The sequence below is a fragment of the Physeter macrocephalus genome, chromosome 10 (genome assembly GCF_002837175.3).
Source record: "Physeter macrocephalus isolate SW-GA chromosome 10, ASM283717v5, whole genome shotgun sequence".
In the NCBI taxonomy this organism is placed as follows: Eukaryota; Metazoa; Chordata; class Mammalia; order Artiodactyla; family Physeteridae; genus Physeter; species Physeter macrocephalus.
The window spans coordinates 25,717,367-25,734,682 of NC_041223.1; the positions used below are offsets into that span (position 1 = coordinate 25,717,367).

At 41.2% G+C, this 17,316-nt stretch overlaps 1 protein-coding gene across 6 annotated transcripts in view; it reads left to right on the forward strand.

Annotated features, from left to right (window-relative positions):
• Positions 1 to 17,316, forward strand: part of NHSL1 (NHS like 1) — a 251,071-nt gene that overhangs the window by 139,580 nt on the left and 94,175 nt on the right. Inside the window, exon 1 of one of the 6 annotated variants that reach the window (XM_055087473.1) lies at positions 9,970 to 10,231. The exons of the other annotated variants lie outside the window; for them this stretch is intronic. Coding sequence (XP_054943448.1) covers positions 10,216 to 10,231 — 16 coding nt within the window. The 5' untranslated portion in view covers positions 9,970 to 10,215. Of the gene's footprint in view, positions 1 to 9,969; positions 10,232 to 17,316 lie in introns of those variants that run through there. 6 annotated transcript variants of the gene reach the window in all.

Sequence of the window (17,316 nt, forward strand, 5' to 3'; positions counted from 1 at the left end):
AAGCATAAGAGAATTGATAGAAGAAGCTCACTCCTGATAGGAAAAGCTTTTGATATCCAAAATAGTTATTCTGTGTTGTGTTTGTAAAATCTCAGAGATGATGACAATTGTAAAGATGTCTTTCTTTTTGAATGAAGTGAAATTTCAAAGAATTCTGACTCTTCTGGGTATACCTAGAGAAACCAACTTTAGCAACTCTTCGAGAGAGAGAGCTTATTGAAGCGATGATCACATATTTTCTTCTCTCGGTGCCATTTGAGAGCATTTTAGTAAATATTTGTATATAGTTCCTAAATTGGAGTTATGGAGGTATCTAAGTAGAGTTACCTTAAAAAACAAAGCTAATTTTTCAGGACTCGAGGAAGCTCCCGAGATAGCCTTGTGTGACAGATGAGAAGTCGGGGGTCCAGGGAGGTGAGTTCACTTGCTTTAAGACCTCACAACGTGGGACTTCCCTGGTGGCGCAGTGGTTAAGAATCCGCCTGCCATTGCAGGCGACACGGGTTCGAACCCTGGTCCGGGAAGATCCCACATGCCGCGGAGCAACTAAGCTCGTGCGCCACTTCTACTGAGCCTGCGCTCTAGAGCCCGCGAGCCACAACTACTGAAGCCCACACACCTAGAGCCCGTGCTCTGCAACAAGAGAAGCCACCACAGTGAGAAGCCCGTGCACCGCAACTAGAGAGAGCCCGTGCGCAGCAACGAAGAGCCAATGCATCCTAAAATAAATATTTTTTTTTTAAAAAAGATCTCACAACCAAGAGCAGCCCAGTTAGGCTGTGCCCTTTTCTTCTCTCCTTTTTTTTTTTTTTTTTTTGCGGTACGCGGGCCTCTCACTGTTGTGGCCTCTCCCGGTGCGGAGCGCAGGCTCCGGACGTGCAGGCTCAGCGGCCGTGGCTCACAGGCCCAGCCGCTCCACGGCACGTGGGATCTTCCCGGACCGGGGCACGAACCCGTGTCCCCTGCATCGGCAGACGGATTCTCAACCACTGCGCCACCAGGGAAGCCCCTTTTCTTCTCTTTTAAATGGTATTGAGACTGTGTTCCTTTCTATCAGTTTCTTTAATTTTGACATTCCTGACTGCCCTATGAAGGTCAAGTGACAGATTTCTCTGTTGACCTTCCAGAGCAGGTTTTGGAAGCTTTTCACCCACTCTGTGTCACACAGAAAGTTTTCTAAATAGATGTGCCGAAGACAAGCAACTTACTGGTGATGGCAAAGGCAAAAGAGGGACAGCATCAACGCTGGAAACAGGCTCTCCTGTGTCACTTTTACTCTGCTTACAAAAGCAAAATTCATTCAGGTTTGAAAGAATTGAAGGAAAAAAAAAAAAACAACAACCCCAAAACAAACAGAAAGCCCCAAGGGTCTCAGCCTGCAGCCTTTCCTTTGTATGAGCTGAAGTCCTTAGAGACAGTTGAATAACTTAATAGCGTCCTCAGAAGCACACCTGCCTTGAGAGAAATAAGTGCATTTTAAAACTGTGAGGTTAGTATTCTGTTTTTGACAGAGAAACTTTTTCCTCTTGAGGAAGTGTAGATTTTTATTATCCTTAATAGCTGAATTTGCAGAGATGTGTTAAATAAAAATAGAACACGAAGTAAATGCCAGCTATTTCCATCAACAGAATTGTAGGTGAATTTTATTAGAATTTTACTGATGTTAAGTGAAGAAAGAGGGAAAGAGAAAAGGAGAGAGGAAGAGAGAGAGAAAGGGGGGCAGGAAGGGAGAGAGGAAGAGGTAAAACAAAATAAAAATGGAAAAAGCACGGATCTGTTTGTCTTGATCAAAGAGGAGGGTCAGAGAAGAGCTGTTTCTGTGGGATACTCTGTCCTCTGTGGATCTTGTAACTCTGTGATTATCTTGCCCTGTGGCAAGACACCACCCTGAAATTGGTCGGCCAATTTGAAGAATCATTTTCTTGCTTATTTTTAAACTCCTAAGGACAGGGAAAAAGACTGAAGGAGCCTAAATGCTGTGGTTTCCTCAAACCATTATTGTTGTAAATCCTATGGGTCCTGAAATAACTTGCTATTCCTGAAGTTTCAAACTGCCCGATTGCTCAGAAGACTTGGCAGTTGAAAGGGAAATGATTAGCTCTTTCCTTTAAGTGCTGTCCCCAAGGTTTAAGTGGGTCAAAATTGAAGAATGTGGTGATTTCAGAAATAAACTACCTTTTTAAAATGGAAATTCTCTAGTTCTTTATACAGAGCTTTGAGTTTTTCAAATATTTTCTAAATCAAAAATAAAATATTTTAAATTTATAAATCTCAAGTAACTTAAACATTAGATTATTTGATTATCTCTGCAGAAATTATCAGGAGCCTGGGCATTTTAACTTGGTGTCTTCCTTTTAATGTTTATGTTTTTGCTTGATGATTAAAAGTAATTATAGTCCAGTAACTCTCCCTGGTTATGGGCTTATGTTTCACTAACAAGTAAATTGTGGCAGAACTTGTGTTCCTTCTGGTTGGCTGGTACATGATCTTGAATACTGCTGATTTGTAGTCTGACTTCTCTTTAGAATGATTTAGGCGGGTGATTTTGTGGACAGAAGAGTTGCACCTGTTTCTAGAGTTGAAGGTTGGCTATTGTTTTAACTTCCTCGCATTACTCAGATGCTTAGGAAAAAATGATACAAATGACCTCTTTATTTTAGTTTGGTTGGGTTTTTGTGGGGAGGGTTGCCATTGATATGTATATTTTGGGAGTCAGTCCCTCCACAGGCACATTGATGAAATATACAGCATGAAAGGTTATGAGTTTATTTTGATGTGTTTTAACCCAGACTCTCCAAAATATAATATGCACGTATTTGGCACACTGACAATGGCAAATCTTTAAGAGGATGAAATTTACACTCTAGTGGTTTTATTTTTCTCCTATAATACATTCCATTATAAATTCACCAAGAAAGGGGATCTGGGGTCATTATTATGACATCTTTTGGTGTCCTCCCTCCAGCTGGACACACTGACCTCAACATTCTTGTATGGATACTTCCAGAAAAATTCTTTTTTTTTTTTTCTTTTTTTCTTTTCCCTTTTCTACTTCCATCATCCTTCAAACATTTAATTTAGGCTGAATGAGAGAAGGAAAAACTGTCTTCTGAGTTTGCTTTGACGAACTTGCCTTGAGAGAGAATGGTATCTGTGTTTATGGGTTTGAAAATGAGGCCTCCTTTGGACTATTAGTTTAAAGAAATGATAATTTACAAAAATTCCACCGTAAGTTCAACTCTTCAGTAACTTATTTAATGTTGAGTTTTAGTACAATTGTATGTGGGGAAATAATATCTATTTATTTAATTTTTAAGGAATATGTTAAATATTTTTATGACTTTTCATAGGAATCATTATGCTCTTGGGTAGACATCTCGTGCAGGTTTTATACACTCTCCACTATTTACTTTTGGGTGAAACAGTAGAGTGATAATTCTGGTTTATGCTATAAGCATTGATCATCTATTGTGTTTCAGGCACCTAACAGGGCATTGGAGGTTAGGTGTGAATGAGCAAGTCCTTATTTTGAGGAACTCTCATTTTAGGTGGGAAGACAGAATTGTGACACTATCATAGCTACATAAATAAAGCTGGGGATTCTGCTGAGGGAGAGGAGCGAGGTCAAGGATGGCTTCAGAGAAGTAAAAAAACAGGCTGTGGGGATGGGGGCTGGATTCCAGACAAAGACAGTAATAGTCTGATCCAGGATAGTGCAGGTATGAGACCATATGGAATATGGAACAAAGTCTACAGATGAAGCCGCTGAAAGGAATATGGCTGGGAATTTTGGGGAAAAGAATTGAGTTCAAGTCCAAATTTATTGCTAGATGAGGAGTTCGGGATTTATTCTTGTGTTTTTTACATAAGTGGAAACATGATTTCTTTTTTTTTTTTTTTTTTCTCCCCTAAGAGGGAGAATGGAGCACTAAGCGCTCTTTTGGAAAGATGTAGTAGGTATAATGGTGGATTAAGAGGTCAGACTTAGAAAAAATAAACTATTATAAAGTTATAAAGGAATATTGTCACTTGAAGAAACATCTTAGCCATCAGCCCTACCTTTTGAAGCTCCATCAGGCTGGATGAATGGAGCAGGGTTTCACAGTAAATGCTCCTTTCTGCTGCCATTGCCTAGGAGGCATACTGTGCCTAGACTGGAGCCCCATGGACAGCAATGGAGTCAAGGCAACTCTGCACATCTAAGGGAGATCAGGAGAGGCTGTAAGATGACCTAAGCTAAGAGCTCAGGTCAACTTGGACACTCACTCTTACATTCCCTAGGGAAATAGAACCAGAGGGGCCAAAGCGTTCTTAAAAAAAGAAAAATGAAAAAAGAAAAAGATCAAATCATTTGGGTGTTGGAAGAGCTAGGGTTCCATGAATGAGATTAGAGACAAATTTCATGGTAAGGAACCAAATGAGGGCTTCCTTCTTGGTTGTGATGTCAAGAAGTCTAGACCTAGACTTGGTTCTGAAGGGAAAAAAAAAAAAGGAAATAACTAAGAACTGGCTCAGGAGAGTATATTTTAAAATGGCCAATTAAAGCAGAACTTCCATGATTCCAGGAGGAAATACAGTGATGCGAATGAGGCTACCTAAGGCCAGAAGCCATTGAAGAGCCCCCAGTGCAGTATTTACAGGGTGCCTTGGAGCTTCATAGTTGGTTTGTGTTCAGCACAAAGTAACCTGTCTTTTTAAGGCGCCAGGAATGAAACGTCTCCTGAGAGAAAAGTGACTGCAGAGAGGATGGAGGTTGCCTTTGGGATCAAGTAGGTCAGCCCTGGCTGCAGAGTGCAGAAAAATCAAACAGGGTGCAGGGTCAGATGATGTTAGGAGGAGGAAGAGTCTAGAACAAAGTCCTGTGTGCCGGATTTTCCAATGATGAACCAAAACTGCCTACAGAGGTGGCCAGACTGGAGGTACTACAACCAGTAGTAGCTTTAAACTAGCCAGTTTAAAGTGATAAGGCTGTCATTTTTTCCCGTCTTTCTCTTGGTTCTGTGGTAGTAATAAATATACAGAAAAACTCAGACTGAGTCTCTCTCTTTTCTGAGAAATTCAGAATATTGGTAAGAACTGAAGTATCCTAGCACAGTGGATAAGATGGGAATGACTAACACTTTAAGATGTTCAGAGAGTGCCATTCAGCCTTGGCCACCAGAATGGCTTCTTCTGTGGTCATTCTCGTATAAGCAGCCCCAGAGGGTTTCAGCATCTTCAGTTTCTGGCAGTACAGGGGAAATGGGAGCACTGGTGTTCGGGAATATGTCTTCAGTCTCCTCTGACTTTTAAAGCACTGAGGTATGCCTAAAGATATAGGTATGAAACAGGCCTTGCCTGATTAAATACCTTTCTAGTTGATGCAAAACAAACCCTCGAATGGGTGCGGAAAAGGGTTTTTCCATCTTTGTCTGACTTTTTTGGGTAAGAGTCAAAATCAGGATGCATAAAGAAAAATATGGTTTGCCTGTTTTTCTTGTAATTTTGTTTTTTGTTTTGCCAGGAACAAAGAATTTTGAGCCCATCTAGACTCATTCATTATATGCATTATGCAAATTAATTCCTAATTTACCCACATCCCCATTATTTTATTGAAACCAAACAAACTTTTTTAGCAGGCAAATGAAATAGCACTGGAGTGGTTTGGAAGACCTGAGCATCTAAACATTTTTGGCTGTACGTGTGGCTGCCACTCCCTCTGACCGAGACAATAATATTAAACTTTAACATGATGCAGGATGTTGTAATCCTACAAGAGAGAGAAGTGGTTGGGCTCTAAGGTCATGGTTGGCAAAGGCAAGACCTTTGTTCTGTCCAGAGGGCTGTAAATTCTCTGAACGAGCATCATGCTTGGCCCACTCCCCTCACGCAGGCTTCCTAGGGATTTAGTTGTTGTTTTTTTAATAAAAAAACTATGTTAGTTTTATTTTTTTTTATTATTTATTTTCTTTATTTTTTTTTGGCTGCGTCGGGTCTCAGTTGCAGCGCGCAGGATCTTAGTTGCGGTACGCGGGCTTCTCTCTAGTTGTGGCGTGCAGATTTTCCCTCTCTAGTTGTGGCTCGCGGGTTCCAGAGCTCGTGGGCTCTGTAGTCTGCAGCACACGGGCTCTCTCGTTGAGGCATGCGCGCTCAGTAGTTGTGGCGCGCAGGCTTAGTTGCCCCCCGGCATGTGGGATCTTAGTTCTCTGACCAGGGAGCAAATCTGAATCCCCTGCACTGGGAGGTGGACTCTTTACCACTGGACCACCAGGGGAAGTCCCTTAGGGATTTAGTTTTGAATTTCACTAGCAGTGATCAGTGGTGGTAGATAATAATAATTATTTTTTTCTAGTTTTATTGAGATATAACTGACATACAGCACTGGTGTACAGCATAATGGTTTGCCTTACATACAGCATGAAATGATTAGCACAATAAGCTTAGTGAACAGCCATCATCTCATGTAGATAGAACATTAAGGAAATAGAAGGAAGATGTTTTTTCCTTGTGATGAGAACTCTTGGGATTTACTCTGGACAACATTCATATTCACATACAGCAATGTTAATTATATCTCTCATGTGGTACATTACATCCCTAGTGCTTATTTATCTTATAACTGAAAGTTTGTACCTTCTGACCACCGTCATCCAGCTCTGCCTCCTCCCCACCCCCCTGCAACTTTCCGGTAACCAGAAATCTGATCTCTTTTTCTATGAGTTTGTTTTTGGAGTATAATTGACCTACAGAACTACGTTAGTTCCTGGTACACAGCATAGTGATTTGATATTTCTATGCATTTCAAAATGATCACTGTGGTGAGTCTAGTTATCATCTGTCACCATACAAAGATATTATATAATTATTGACTATGTTCCCCACACTGTACATGTCATACCTGTGACATTTATTTTGTAACTGAAAATTTGTACCCCTTAATCTCCCTCACCTATTTCTCTCCTCCCTCCACCCCCAGGTAATAATTTTAATGAGTAGTTCTTATTCTTTTTTCCTAGTTTAAACAGTGTGCCTTTTCAGGTTTTACTTCTCAAACCTATTCACAGTTGTTTCATGGTGAAACAAGGGATTTATTTTTTTAAATAATAATCTTTTGATATTAATAAAAGCCTATTCCATTTCCACTGCTTGTGTTTAATGCTGTGACTTTTCAGATGGTGATACCTATCATTTCGCTAATCAAACAGAAGATGGTTTTTGTATTGGTTAGCAGTGTTATATCATGGAAAGGTTTTTTTTTTTTTCAGTAAAAATTTAGCCATAGTAAGTGCAGTGATATGGGGAAAACAGGCTTTAAGCCCTTGTGATCATAAATTGAAGTCCGTTTAAAAAGAAAAAATCATACCCCTTCTCCAACAGTTGCTACCTTGCTAAATGGATTCGTTTCCTTGAGCTGTTGTACCAGAGTACCACAAATGGGGTTGCTCAACACAACAGAAATTTCTTCTGTTCTGGTTCAGGAGGCCAGAAGTCTGAAATCAAGGTGCCTGCAGGGCCATGCTCCCTCCCAAGGCTCAGGGAGAAAATCCTTCCTTGCCTCTTCCAGCTTCTGATGACTCTAGGCATTCCTTGCCTTGTGGCCGTGTAACTCTAATCCTTGCCTCTTCACATGGCCTTCTCTGTGTGTCCTTTTCTATCTCTTATAAAGACACTGTTACTGTCCTTAACACCACCCTAATCCAAGATGTCATCTCATCTTGATCCTTATCTCAAGCATGCCTACTGAGACTGCATTTCCAAATAAGGTCACATCCTGAGGTTCTGGGTAGATAGGAATTGGGCGGGGCGTGGGGTGGGGGTGGGGGGTGGAGACACACTCTTCAACCCATTGCATTAAATTATAGATGTTTTAACCTGTAGCTTGGTTAGATGGCAATAGGCAAGAAGCTGTCATTGATCATTATTAATTTTGCATATTCTTCTATTATATAATTATTACATAACTTATCACATTGTATTACAGTTATTTATTTACCTACTTGCCTCTTGCATTAAATCATAAGAAGGCAAAGATTGTCTTTCTTCCTGATACAATGCACCTAACGAAATGGTTATTTATGTTATATTAGTATACATATCTACATATGTCACAGCAGAAAATTAATGGAGTGGGTTAGAAGGATAGAATCTTAGAGTAATTTAGTCCCTACCGTTAATCCGCACCTTTACAGGTCATGAATTGCTCTAGAGACCAGCTAGATAAGCCTACAGATATGGCTACAGTCATGTTCTCTTTACTTTCCAATTCAGTGTTCTTTCTAGCACATCAGATCATCTCTATATTAAAAGGTTTAACTGTGAGTATTCATAGAGTGCTGTTAAAAGCATGCAACCACCCCAAACCCTGGGTACTAACCTATGTTCAGAAGCCTTAATTCTCCAGGCTGTAGAATTTCTCTCGCTGTGTGCAATTTTAAAAGTTGAATCTAACCCACAAGAATACTTTCAGGAATATCTTTGCAATTCATACATTGCATAGAAGACCACTTGAGATAGCAAAGGATGAAGAATGACTCCTGCCATCTGTGGGGAGGGTCACATGTTGAGATGGGAAAGGCTGAATCAGGTGGTTTGACTTTGATCTTGAGGCAGCTGCTACTTAGTTGAGCAAATCACTTCATCTCCGAACCCGTGTCCGCAATGAGATGAGCTGGTTCCTTCCAGTTCTGTTCTAAGAGTTAATATCACTGTTTGTCATTCCACATGCAGGTTTCTTTTCATCCCAACTAGCTTCTGGCTAAGAACCTCTTCCATTTCTCTGTGGTCATAGCAACTAGTACAGTGATTTCCTCATGGTAGGGAACTTATTAACCAGGCCCTGCTAGTGATACTGGCAGGTGAGGAGCAGAAACCCAACTAGGCTGCGCTGAGCCTCATGTCGAAAGCCAAAAGGCTCAGAGCATCCACCGTATGTAGCTAGGGCTGCAGCAAGCACCCCAGGACGCAGACAGACAGATAGACTGGTTCTGAGTCAGTTTCCTGTATCCTGTGGCGTCAAAAGGAAGACCTGCGCACAGCAACGGGCCTTGTGAACAATGGCCACTTCCTGTGACCAGGAGAGTCTGAGCGGCCGGGGGTGGCCACTCACGGTTCAGACAGCACTCTCAGGCAGGGCGCTCCCGAGGCCACATCTGTAGACTGTTTCTCTGCAGATCTGCAATAAAACTCCTTCTCTCCCTTTTTAACCTGTGTCAGAGAGTTTACAGTAAAGTAAACCTTGAACTTGCAAGAGTGAATTTAGCTTTCCCGTGGAGGGGGAGATAAGTAATACTCTGCTTATGGGTACAATAGCGTTGGATAGTCACATACTCCAATGCCAACTTAACTATATTAATCTTCGTTTCCTCGTGTGAAAAATGGCAGTGCCATAGAAGTTTTAAAAAACGCTCCACATGCAAGAGGGAGGGGATATGGGGATATATGTATATGTATAGCTGATTCACTTTGTTGTAAAGCAGAAACTAACACAGCATTGTAAAGCAATTATACTCCAATAAAGATGTTTAAAAAATTTTTTTTAATTAAAAAATAAACCCTCCACGTTTTTTATCCTAACACACAAGTATATTAGTAGTAGTAGTAATAGTGGTAGTCGACACTTTTGTAGTGCTTTTATTATTTGTCTGGCACTGTTTTGAGCACTTCACACATATCCACCCATTTATGTAGACTCAGCTCTGCGCACAATTTCATATCACAATGTTCAGTGCTAATTCTGTACCAGCATATGAGTTGTTCCACATCAGAAAAAAAGAGTGTGACTAGCAAAAGAATAATGATGTCAAAGAATAGTTGTGAGAATTAATAGCAAACAGTGAAACCGAATCGAGTGATTTCTTTTTTGTGTTGTGGATCACGTGAGGTGCTCCGTCTGCTGCAATGGAAAATGCTGAGAGATAAGAGAAACAAACGGGCTGGCTCTCGTGCTGCCCCGCGCTGGACCACACGAACATCGACTGCTCACCCCCGGCTCCCCTCACTTTCCAAGATGATCCTGGCTGATTCCAGGGTGTGAAACTCCGTATGAAAGATAGGGAGGTGTCAGCAGCTCAGCCCAGAAAGCTGGGGATTGGGCAGTGGCTTCCTGTAATCCCAGGCGCTGGCTGACTGCCCCGCTCTTGGCAGTGAGGGCTGGGAGGTGGGCTGGGAGACAGCTGTGCTAGCACTGCAGTCCGCACCGGCCCGTGGAGCACTGGCCCCTCATGGAACTGCCTCACTATGTTCTGCCTGAAAGGTGAGGGGGCTTTGGGCCCACTGGGGTGGTGACGTTACAGTTAGAAAAATGTTCGTTTGGCATCAGAGTCTAAATCCCAGGGCTAGTTCTCTTAAAATCAAAGTTTGAGGGAGTTTTGTTAAGCATGAAAGTGAAAAAGTCATTGTTCTTTTTTGGTTGCAAACAGGAAGAAAGACCTCCTGCTGGGGAGATGGAATTTTTCTTTTAGACAGAGAGGATATTTCTCTGTTTGGATGTGTTTGGGATGTGTTTTGTCATAGACAAAAGTAATTAAAAGTTTAGAATGAAAGGAAACTTAATAGTCTAAGTGGGAATGGTTTACAGCTGGAGTAGGAGTCCTGTTAGAGAAGTTTTCATGTGATGAGTTGCTTGTGTAAAGGGTTAGAGTGAATAGAAAGGGGGAAGCGATTCTATTGCTTTCAGCTTTAACGTGTGAATCCAGGAATTAAACTAATTTTACCGTAGAACAGACTTCTCATTCTAGCTATGTGTGTATGGATTATAGTACTTTGGGAAGTACTGGAAGATGGGGAATATATGAATATATGTAGTGATTCCCCCATTAGTTGGAGAGTATTTTCTCTTTTTAGGCAGTTATTTTTTCAACACTATTTTTCTTCCAACTCTTGTCATAATGTAATTAATTTAAGCATTTAAGAATGTGTTTTTTGATGAGATTGTTGGAATGGGGGAGTTAAAATGAATTTCCTTGGAACTAGAGTAGACTATTTTGTTCATATCTTTCGGTGTATATCATTGTGTTGATGCAAAATTCTTGATGGCTTTTCAATTTTTGGAAATAAAGTGGTCCTGGCTTGCTTTGCTGATTTGCCCCTTTGTCCTGAGCCTATTACTGAGGTATAGACCAGGGTTCTCTAGTCTCAGCCTTTACAGATTTAACCCTGACACCTTAAAAACCACCAAAGTCTTTAATATTAAACTTTGAGTTTGGGTTGTTTGTTTATATGGTTGGTATAAATTTGATCAAATCGATGGGGTAAAAGCAAAAAAGAACATCACATCTTTCTCTCCCTAAGAATTCAACTAGGGGCTTCCCTGGTGGCTCAGTGATTAAGAATCCACCTGCCAATGCAGGGGACACGGGTTCGAGCCCTGGTCCGGGAGGATGCCACATGCCGCGGAGCAGCTAAGCCCGTGCACCACAACTACTGAGCCTGTGCTCTAGAGCCCACGAGCCACAACTACTGAGCCAGCGTGCCACAACTACTGAAGGCCACACACCTAGAGCCCGCCGCAACTAGAGAAAGCTGCACACGGCAACGAAGACCCAATGCAGCCCAAAATAAATAATAAATAAATAAATTTCTTTTAAAAAAGAATTCAACTAATTCTTACTCTAAAGTGTCTCTAGTTGCAATGGATTTCTGAGGAGCCCCATCAGCAGAAATGAATTTGAATATTTCTGAAAAATAATTTTGGGTGAAATGAGTTATGGGCTTTCCTGATGCTTTCTCAAAAAATTGTTTGCTCAAAAAAAAAGTGTAACTATGAAGAGCCAAAATTCAGTATCATTGGATGAGTGTGCCTCCTCACCGAGTGTCATTTCCCCCGCTGAAATCATTATGATCTAATGACAGCTTCCGGTTTAGGATTTTTAATTGAATGCAGGTGTGGAGTTGTTTCAGGGCATGACTTCTGCTGCTTCCGCGTGTTTGCCTCCACCCATTCCCATCACAGCAATTTCATTTTATTAAAGAATCTATCAATTTCATGGACTCTTAGTTTCCGAGGTAACTTGGGAGATTTTAGAAAGTCAAGTGAATGGCATGTGATGACAACTGAATGCTTTTATGCTGAAGTGTGTGTTCTAATCAGGACTCCACAATCCCTTTTACAAAAAAACAACCCACTTTCCCATCTCCCAGCAGCCAGGACAGCGGTTGACATTTTGCTCTCTTCCTGTGATTTATAGCCTCTTGATTTACAATAATGATTTTTAGGTTGCCCTCTGTCCTACATGTGAGGCCAGCCCAAGATAAAGTCCTGGTGAGTGAGATTAAACACAGGAATATTAAGGGCTGCTTGTGTTGCTTTGTGTTCTTACTGCATTTGTGTTTCCCTCTGTTGGAGGCTTTTTCAGAGGACTTCATTAATTGGCCTGTTTCTGTGGCTCCCTGAGTCCTAGGAACTATTGGTTATGATTAGCGTTGATATTAAAGGAAGCATGATTGCCCTTCTTTTGGGTTCAATTGTGTCTGTGTATATTTCTTTTAATTGTTGAAGAGAACACATCAGACAGCCTCCCACATGGATGCTGGGTTTCCTTTTCTCCATTTATACTTCTTTTTTTCTGAAGTCATGTCTACTCAGCTTTTGGTCAGTTTGGTGCTAGAAAGAGTGCCTTCTTGGAAGAGAGATGTCATGTTTGTCACTGTTGTTGGCTATAATAGCTCGTATAGTTACAATCACCCTCTACTGTTGCCATAGAAATAGCTCAGATACCTTCACTCCACCCACGTTTGCTTCGTATGGGCAACATCTGAGCTCCCGGTCTCTGGGAAGATGTTCTCTCAAGTTCTGCCAAGGTCCCTGTCATTAACAAAGCCGAGGTGTGTTGTTCCTTCACTGTGTAATCAGCAGTCTGGGAAGTGAGTTTCTAGCCAGTCAAATAATATGATTCACAGGAAACTGCCATGCGTATATTGTATACCATTCATGGATGACTTTATTCAAAAAATTAGAGTAAAATATTTTTACCTCCAAAACTGCATGGAACATAATTAAGTTTCTCCGAGACGATTCAGAAAATGCAGATTTCTTAATTACCGTGCACCAGCTTCATCTTTATAAATATTAATTATCTTTTCGGTACATCTCTAACTCTGAAGACTATATTTTTCTTTTAATTTCCAATCTATCACAGATAGGTATTTTGTAAAACATAAAATCACATGGTGTGGGCTGTCACCACAATGTCAAACAGGTGTAATAAAGTTCTTAAACATTTTATTTCTTTTCCTGTAGTAATCTTACTGTAGACTGGTAACAAAGCGTTGGCACTTGTAAGTAGACAAATCTGTATAGTTAGTAGACACTTCTGTATTAGTTTCCTAGAGCTGCTATAACAAATTACCACCAAGTGAGTGGCTTAAAACAGGAATTTCTTCTTTCAGTTCTAGAGGCTAGAGTGTGACCTCAGGTGCTGTCAGGGTCTTGCTCCCTGTGAAGTCTCTAGGGCAGAATCTTTTCTTGCCTCTTCCAGTTTCTGGTGGCCTCAGGTATTTCATGGCTTGTGGCAGCACCTATGCCTCTGTCTTCACATGGCCTTTCTACCTGTGGATCTCTCTGTGACTCTCTGTCACTTGATTTTCTTATTAGGACACCTGTCATTGGATTTAGGGTCTACCCTAATCCAGTATGTGACCTCATCTTAACTGACTACATCTGCAGACTCTAGTTCCAAATAAGGTCACATTCTGACGTTCCCAGTGGACATGGATTTTGGGGGGGACGTTAGTCACTCTATTAGAATGGACCATGCATAGTCACATGGATTGAGGGTAGCATTATAGGAGGTGTATTTAATGGGGAGCTGTAAGAATGGCTGTCCAGTGTAGCTGCTGTGATGATGTATTTGAAATGTGTAGCATTGCAAGTTTGACAAGTTTGACAAGTTTGTGTGTGTAGGTAGAAGGGTTGAATGTACCCACTACGATCAGTCATGCAAAAGAAAGTGTTGCCTTTTTATTTCCTATAAAGAATCCAGTTTCCTTCATGTACTCTGATCCTGCTGAGATGGGGAACAACAAAAAACAAAATTGAACTTCAGTTCACTGCAGTCAACTCAGTGTGAGCCAAAAATTTAAACAGTTGCATTAGCTAGCTCAGGCTGTTGGATGAATTGGTCTCTCAGAATTCTCCTATTATCTCCTTCTCTCCAAAGTGGATTCTGTTAAGTTCCTCCCTAATTAATATCACAGAAGTGATGCATGCTGAGTTATGTACTTTTGAATCATTGACTTTCTCATTACCTAATTTTTGAAATGTTAAAGCAGGATACTTCCATGTAGTTGCGTTTAAAACATAAGGTATTTTTAAAAGTGTCCTCACTCTTAATATGGAAAGGATTAATACACATATCCTTTTGTACTCTAAGAATAATTTCAGTACGTTTCGTGCGAATCATGAATCTTAAGTTTCTGAATTTAATATTGATTTTACCTGGCCGGCATTCTCTCCAGGGATTTAAACCTGGCTTTGGGGTTGGACTAGATTCTTTCCCTTACTCTCCTCTTACTGTCATCCAAGATCCAGAAATTGAGTTTCATGGATTGGAAAAGTGGTGCATTCTGTACAGTGGGTGAATCCCAGCTGCCTACATACTCAGCATGGTAGGGTCCTTTCTGCATCTTTTTCTGCTTCACAAGTTACAGATTTAGGAAAGCCTTTAGGTTGTCCAGTAATAGCAGAGTTATGTTGGAGATTACAGCTATAAACTATGTCAGGCATGTATTTCTGCTCCCGAGAGGGCAGTTCATCGTAGAAATTCAGCTCTGTCCTTCCTCCTCGTGCACCCTGGAACAGATCACAGGCCTCTTTCCAGTTGTCTCGTGTATGTTGTACATGTAACAGAATTCCTTAGATTCTTTTCTTGGCAACATTTGGAAAATAATGTCTGGAATCAGAAACAGATCTGTTATTTCTGTGCTGAAACAAGTGCATTTTTCAAGTTAGCAAGCAACCATTTGCTCTGGAAGGTTCCCCACCCCTTCTTAAGTCCAGTAATAACCTGTCAAGTAAGTGTTGAGCAAAGTTTATGCTATTTTACTATTTGATTCTGAGCATCATTTTAAAAGGCTTGAACAATCAAAATGCAAAGTGACCCTGGGACTATTGCATCGGTGTGAATCTGGACATTTCATTATCATACATTCAGATTTTGAGTTTTACTTAAATTAGGAGCAGCCTTTAGGACCATAGTCCTGCAAGCCTTTCCTCCTTTCATTTAAAAATTGCATATAATCGCTAGCCGATAACCTATAGCTACCAAGAGGAATTCACATTTGCTAAATCTGCAATTTAAAGTAGCACTTTTAGTAAACACACTGATGATATCATGCATTTTTCAAACTGGCGGGCAAAGCCCTTGAAATTTAATAAACCAAACAAAGCTAGCCCTTTATTTCCTTTGTCTTTCCCTTGAAAACTTTATCATGCTCTCCAGTTCTCTTTCTTCCTTCCACTACTAATCAAAATCTTGCTTTTAAATATGTTGCAGTAGAAGCCAGATCACTGTGCTGAAGAGGTGATATAATAAAAACTAGGAGATGCCATCCTTAAGGAATGAAAGAGCAGTTAACAGAGCTTTGCTGCCTGAAGCATGCAGGGCTGGGGGTCTGCTTGTCTGTGGCCTAGGGAGCATGCTCTGTGCAAGGATAGTGCCCTGGGTGATTTGGTGGAACTGAATCAAATGACTCGAATTACCAAAAGCTTTGGCAGAGGTTTCCGTTAGATTCTCCATCTGCATATCTCCTGTCCCGTTTTTACCTATTTTTGTTTCCTTTATTTGCTGATTTCCGTGTCTCTTTTTTTCTAGTTCTCCCCTTTCCTCCTCTCCCCCTCCTCTGATTGCTCATTGAGGGGGCTGCATTATACCTAAGCTGGATTGAACTCCCTCTGGTTACGAAGGTGCAGATCAGTAATCTGCACACGCGTTAGTAAAGGTGATAGTTAATAGACGAAGGCAGATGGACCAGTGTGATAAAGGCAATTTACCACTCAGGACATCATGTCACCACCATCAGCCAGGCACAGAGGTATGCAGGGGTATGTATTTTTCTATTTTAAACATCAGAAGAAAATACTGCCGAAACGACCTAAGGGCCTTTAAGCGATTAATAGCTTTTGCATGATTGAACGTATTGGGGATGCAGGGTAGGAAGATGGATATTCCTAGATTTGAAAAATGTCCATTGTTTTATAAAATCATACATAGCAGTTGGATTTGAAATTAAGAGGTCTTCCTTTGACAGGCAGTAGTATAATGACCAACGATTGGGTATCTATTAGCAATGTCCGTTCTCCACCTGCTGATTATGTCGTGTTTATCGGGTTTTGTTAACTTAAATTGGGTTTAGAATTTGTATTGTTGTTACTGTCAATCTGTGGCTAATACTGAGAGCCACTGAGACAAAGGCCATGCTGGCTTGAATGAACACTTGATTTGGGGGGTGGGCTTGCATGATGAGAGCAATGTGAGTGCTCGTTGCCACTTCTTCATTGGAATGTCTTCTTAAAACAAAAAGATATAAATAGCATAAATTGAGCTTTAGAAACTGGGAGTTGAAATATAGTTTAAGGGAATTTATATTTAAGTGGAGTATGGTTTTCAAAGGTCAGATTATATATTACATGTTTGTTCTTGAGAAATTTGGCAAGAGGCAAGACAGCATTTGGAAACAAAAGAGAAAAATTCCCTCCTCTGATGACCATAAGAGGACATCTATGCTCCTTATGGTTTTATTTCACTGAGTGACACTGTGCAAGCTTTGGAAACTTCTAGAATGAAAGTCGGGACACCTGCCTCTGCTCTCTGATATGTGGAGGGGGAGGGGTGGGGGATGCCCCGCGACTTGCCCGGGGTGTTCTTAGGAGAGGGAAGAGAGAGGGGGTCCAGAATGGTTAAGGTGGCTTCAGGAAAGGCAGGAGTCCAGGAGATTCCAGAGTTGGTAGAAGGTTGGCTGGGGAAACTGAGAAGCTGAGAGTAGTGCCTTTCCTGTTTTCAAACAGAAAAGGTTCCTCAGCAAATGAAAAGGGAGCCTCAGAAGATGCCTGTGAGGTGGCATGGTGAGGGGAGAACAAGGCATGTGGGAGCACGTACCCCAGATGGTACTCCGTCTCTCCTTCCTTGGTCATCTCTTACAAATTTGGAGTTTTTCTTTAACCCATTCCTCATTTTTAAGAGGACAAAGGAAGCTCTAGTTCCTACTTTTCCTGCAAAAGTGTTGCTATAACAGAATACCTCGTTTTATGCAAAAAAAAAAAAGGCCATGGGCTTCCCTGGTGACGCCGTGGTTGAGAGTCCGCCTGCCGATGCAGGGGACACGGGTTCGTGCCCCGGTCCG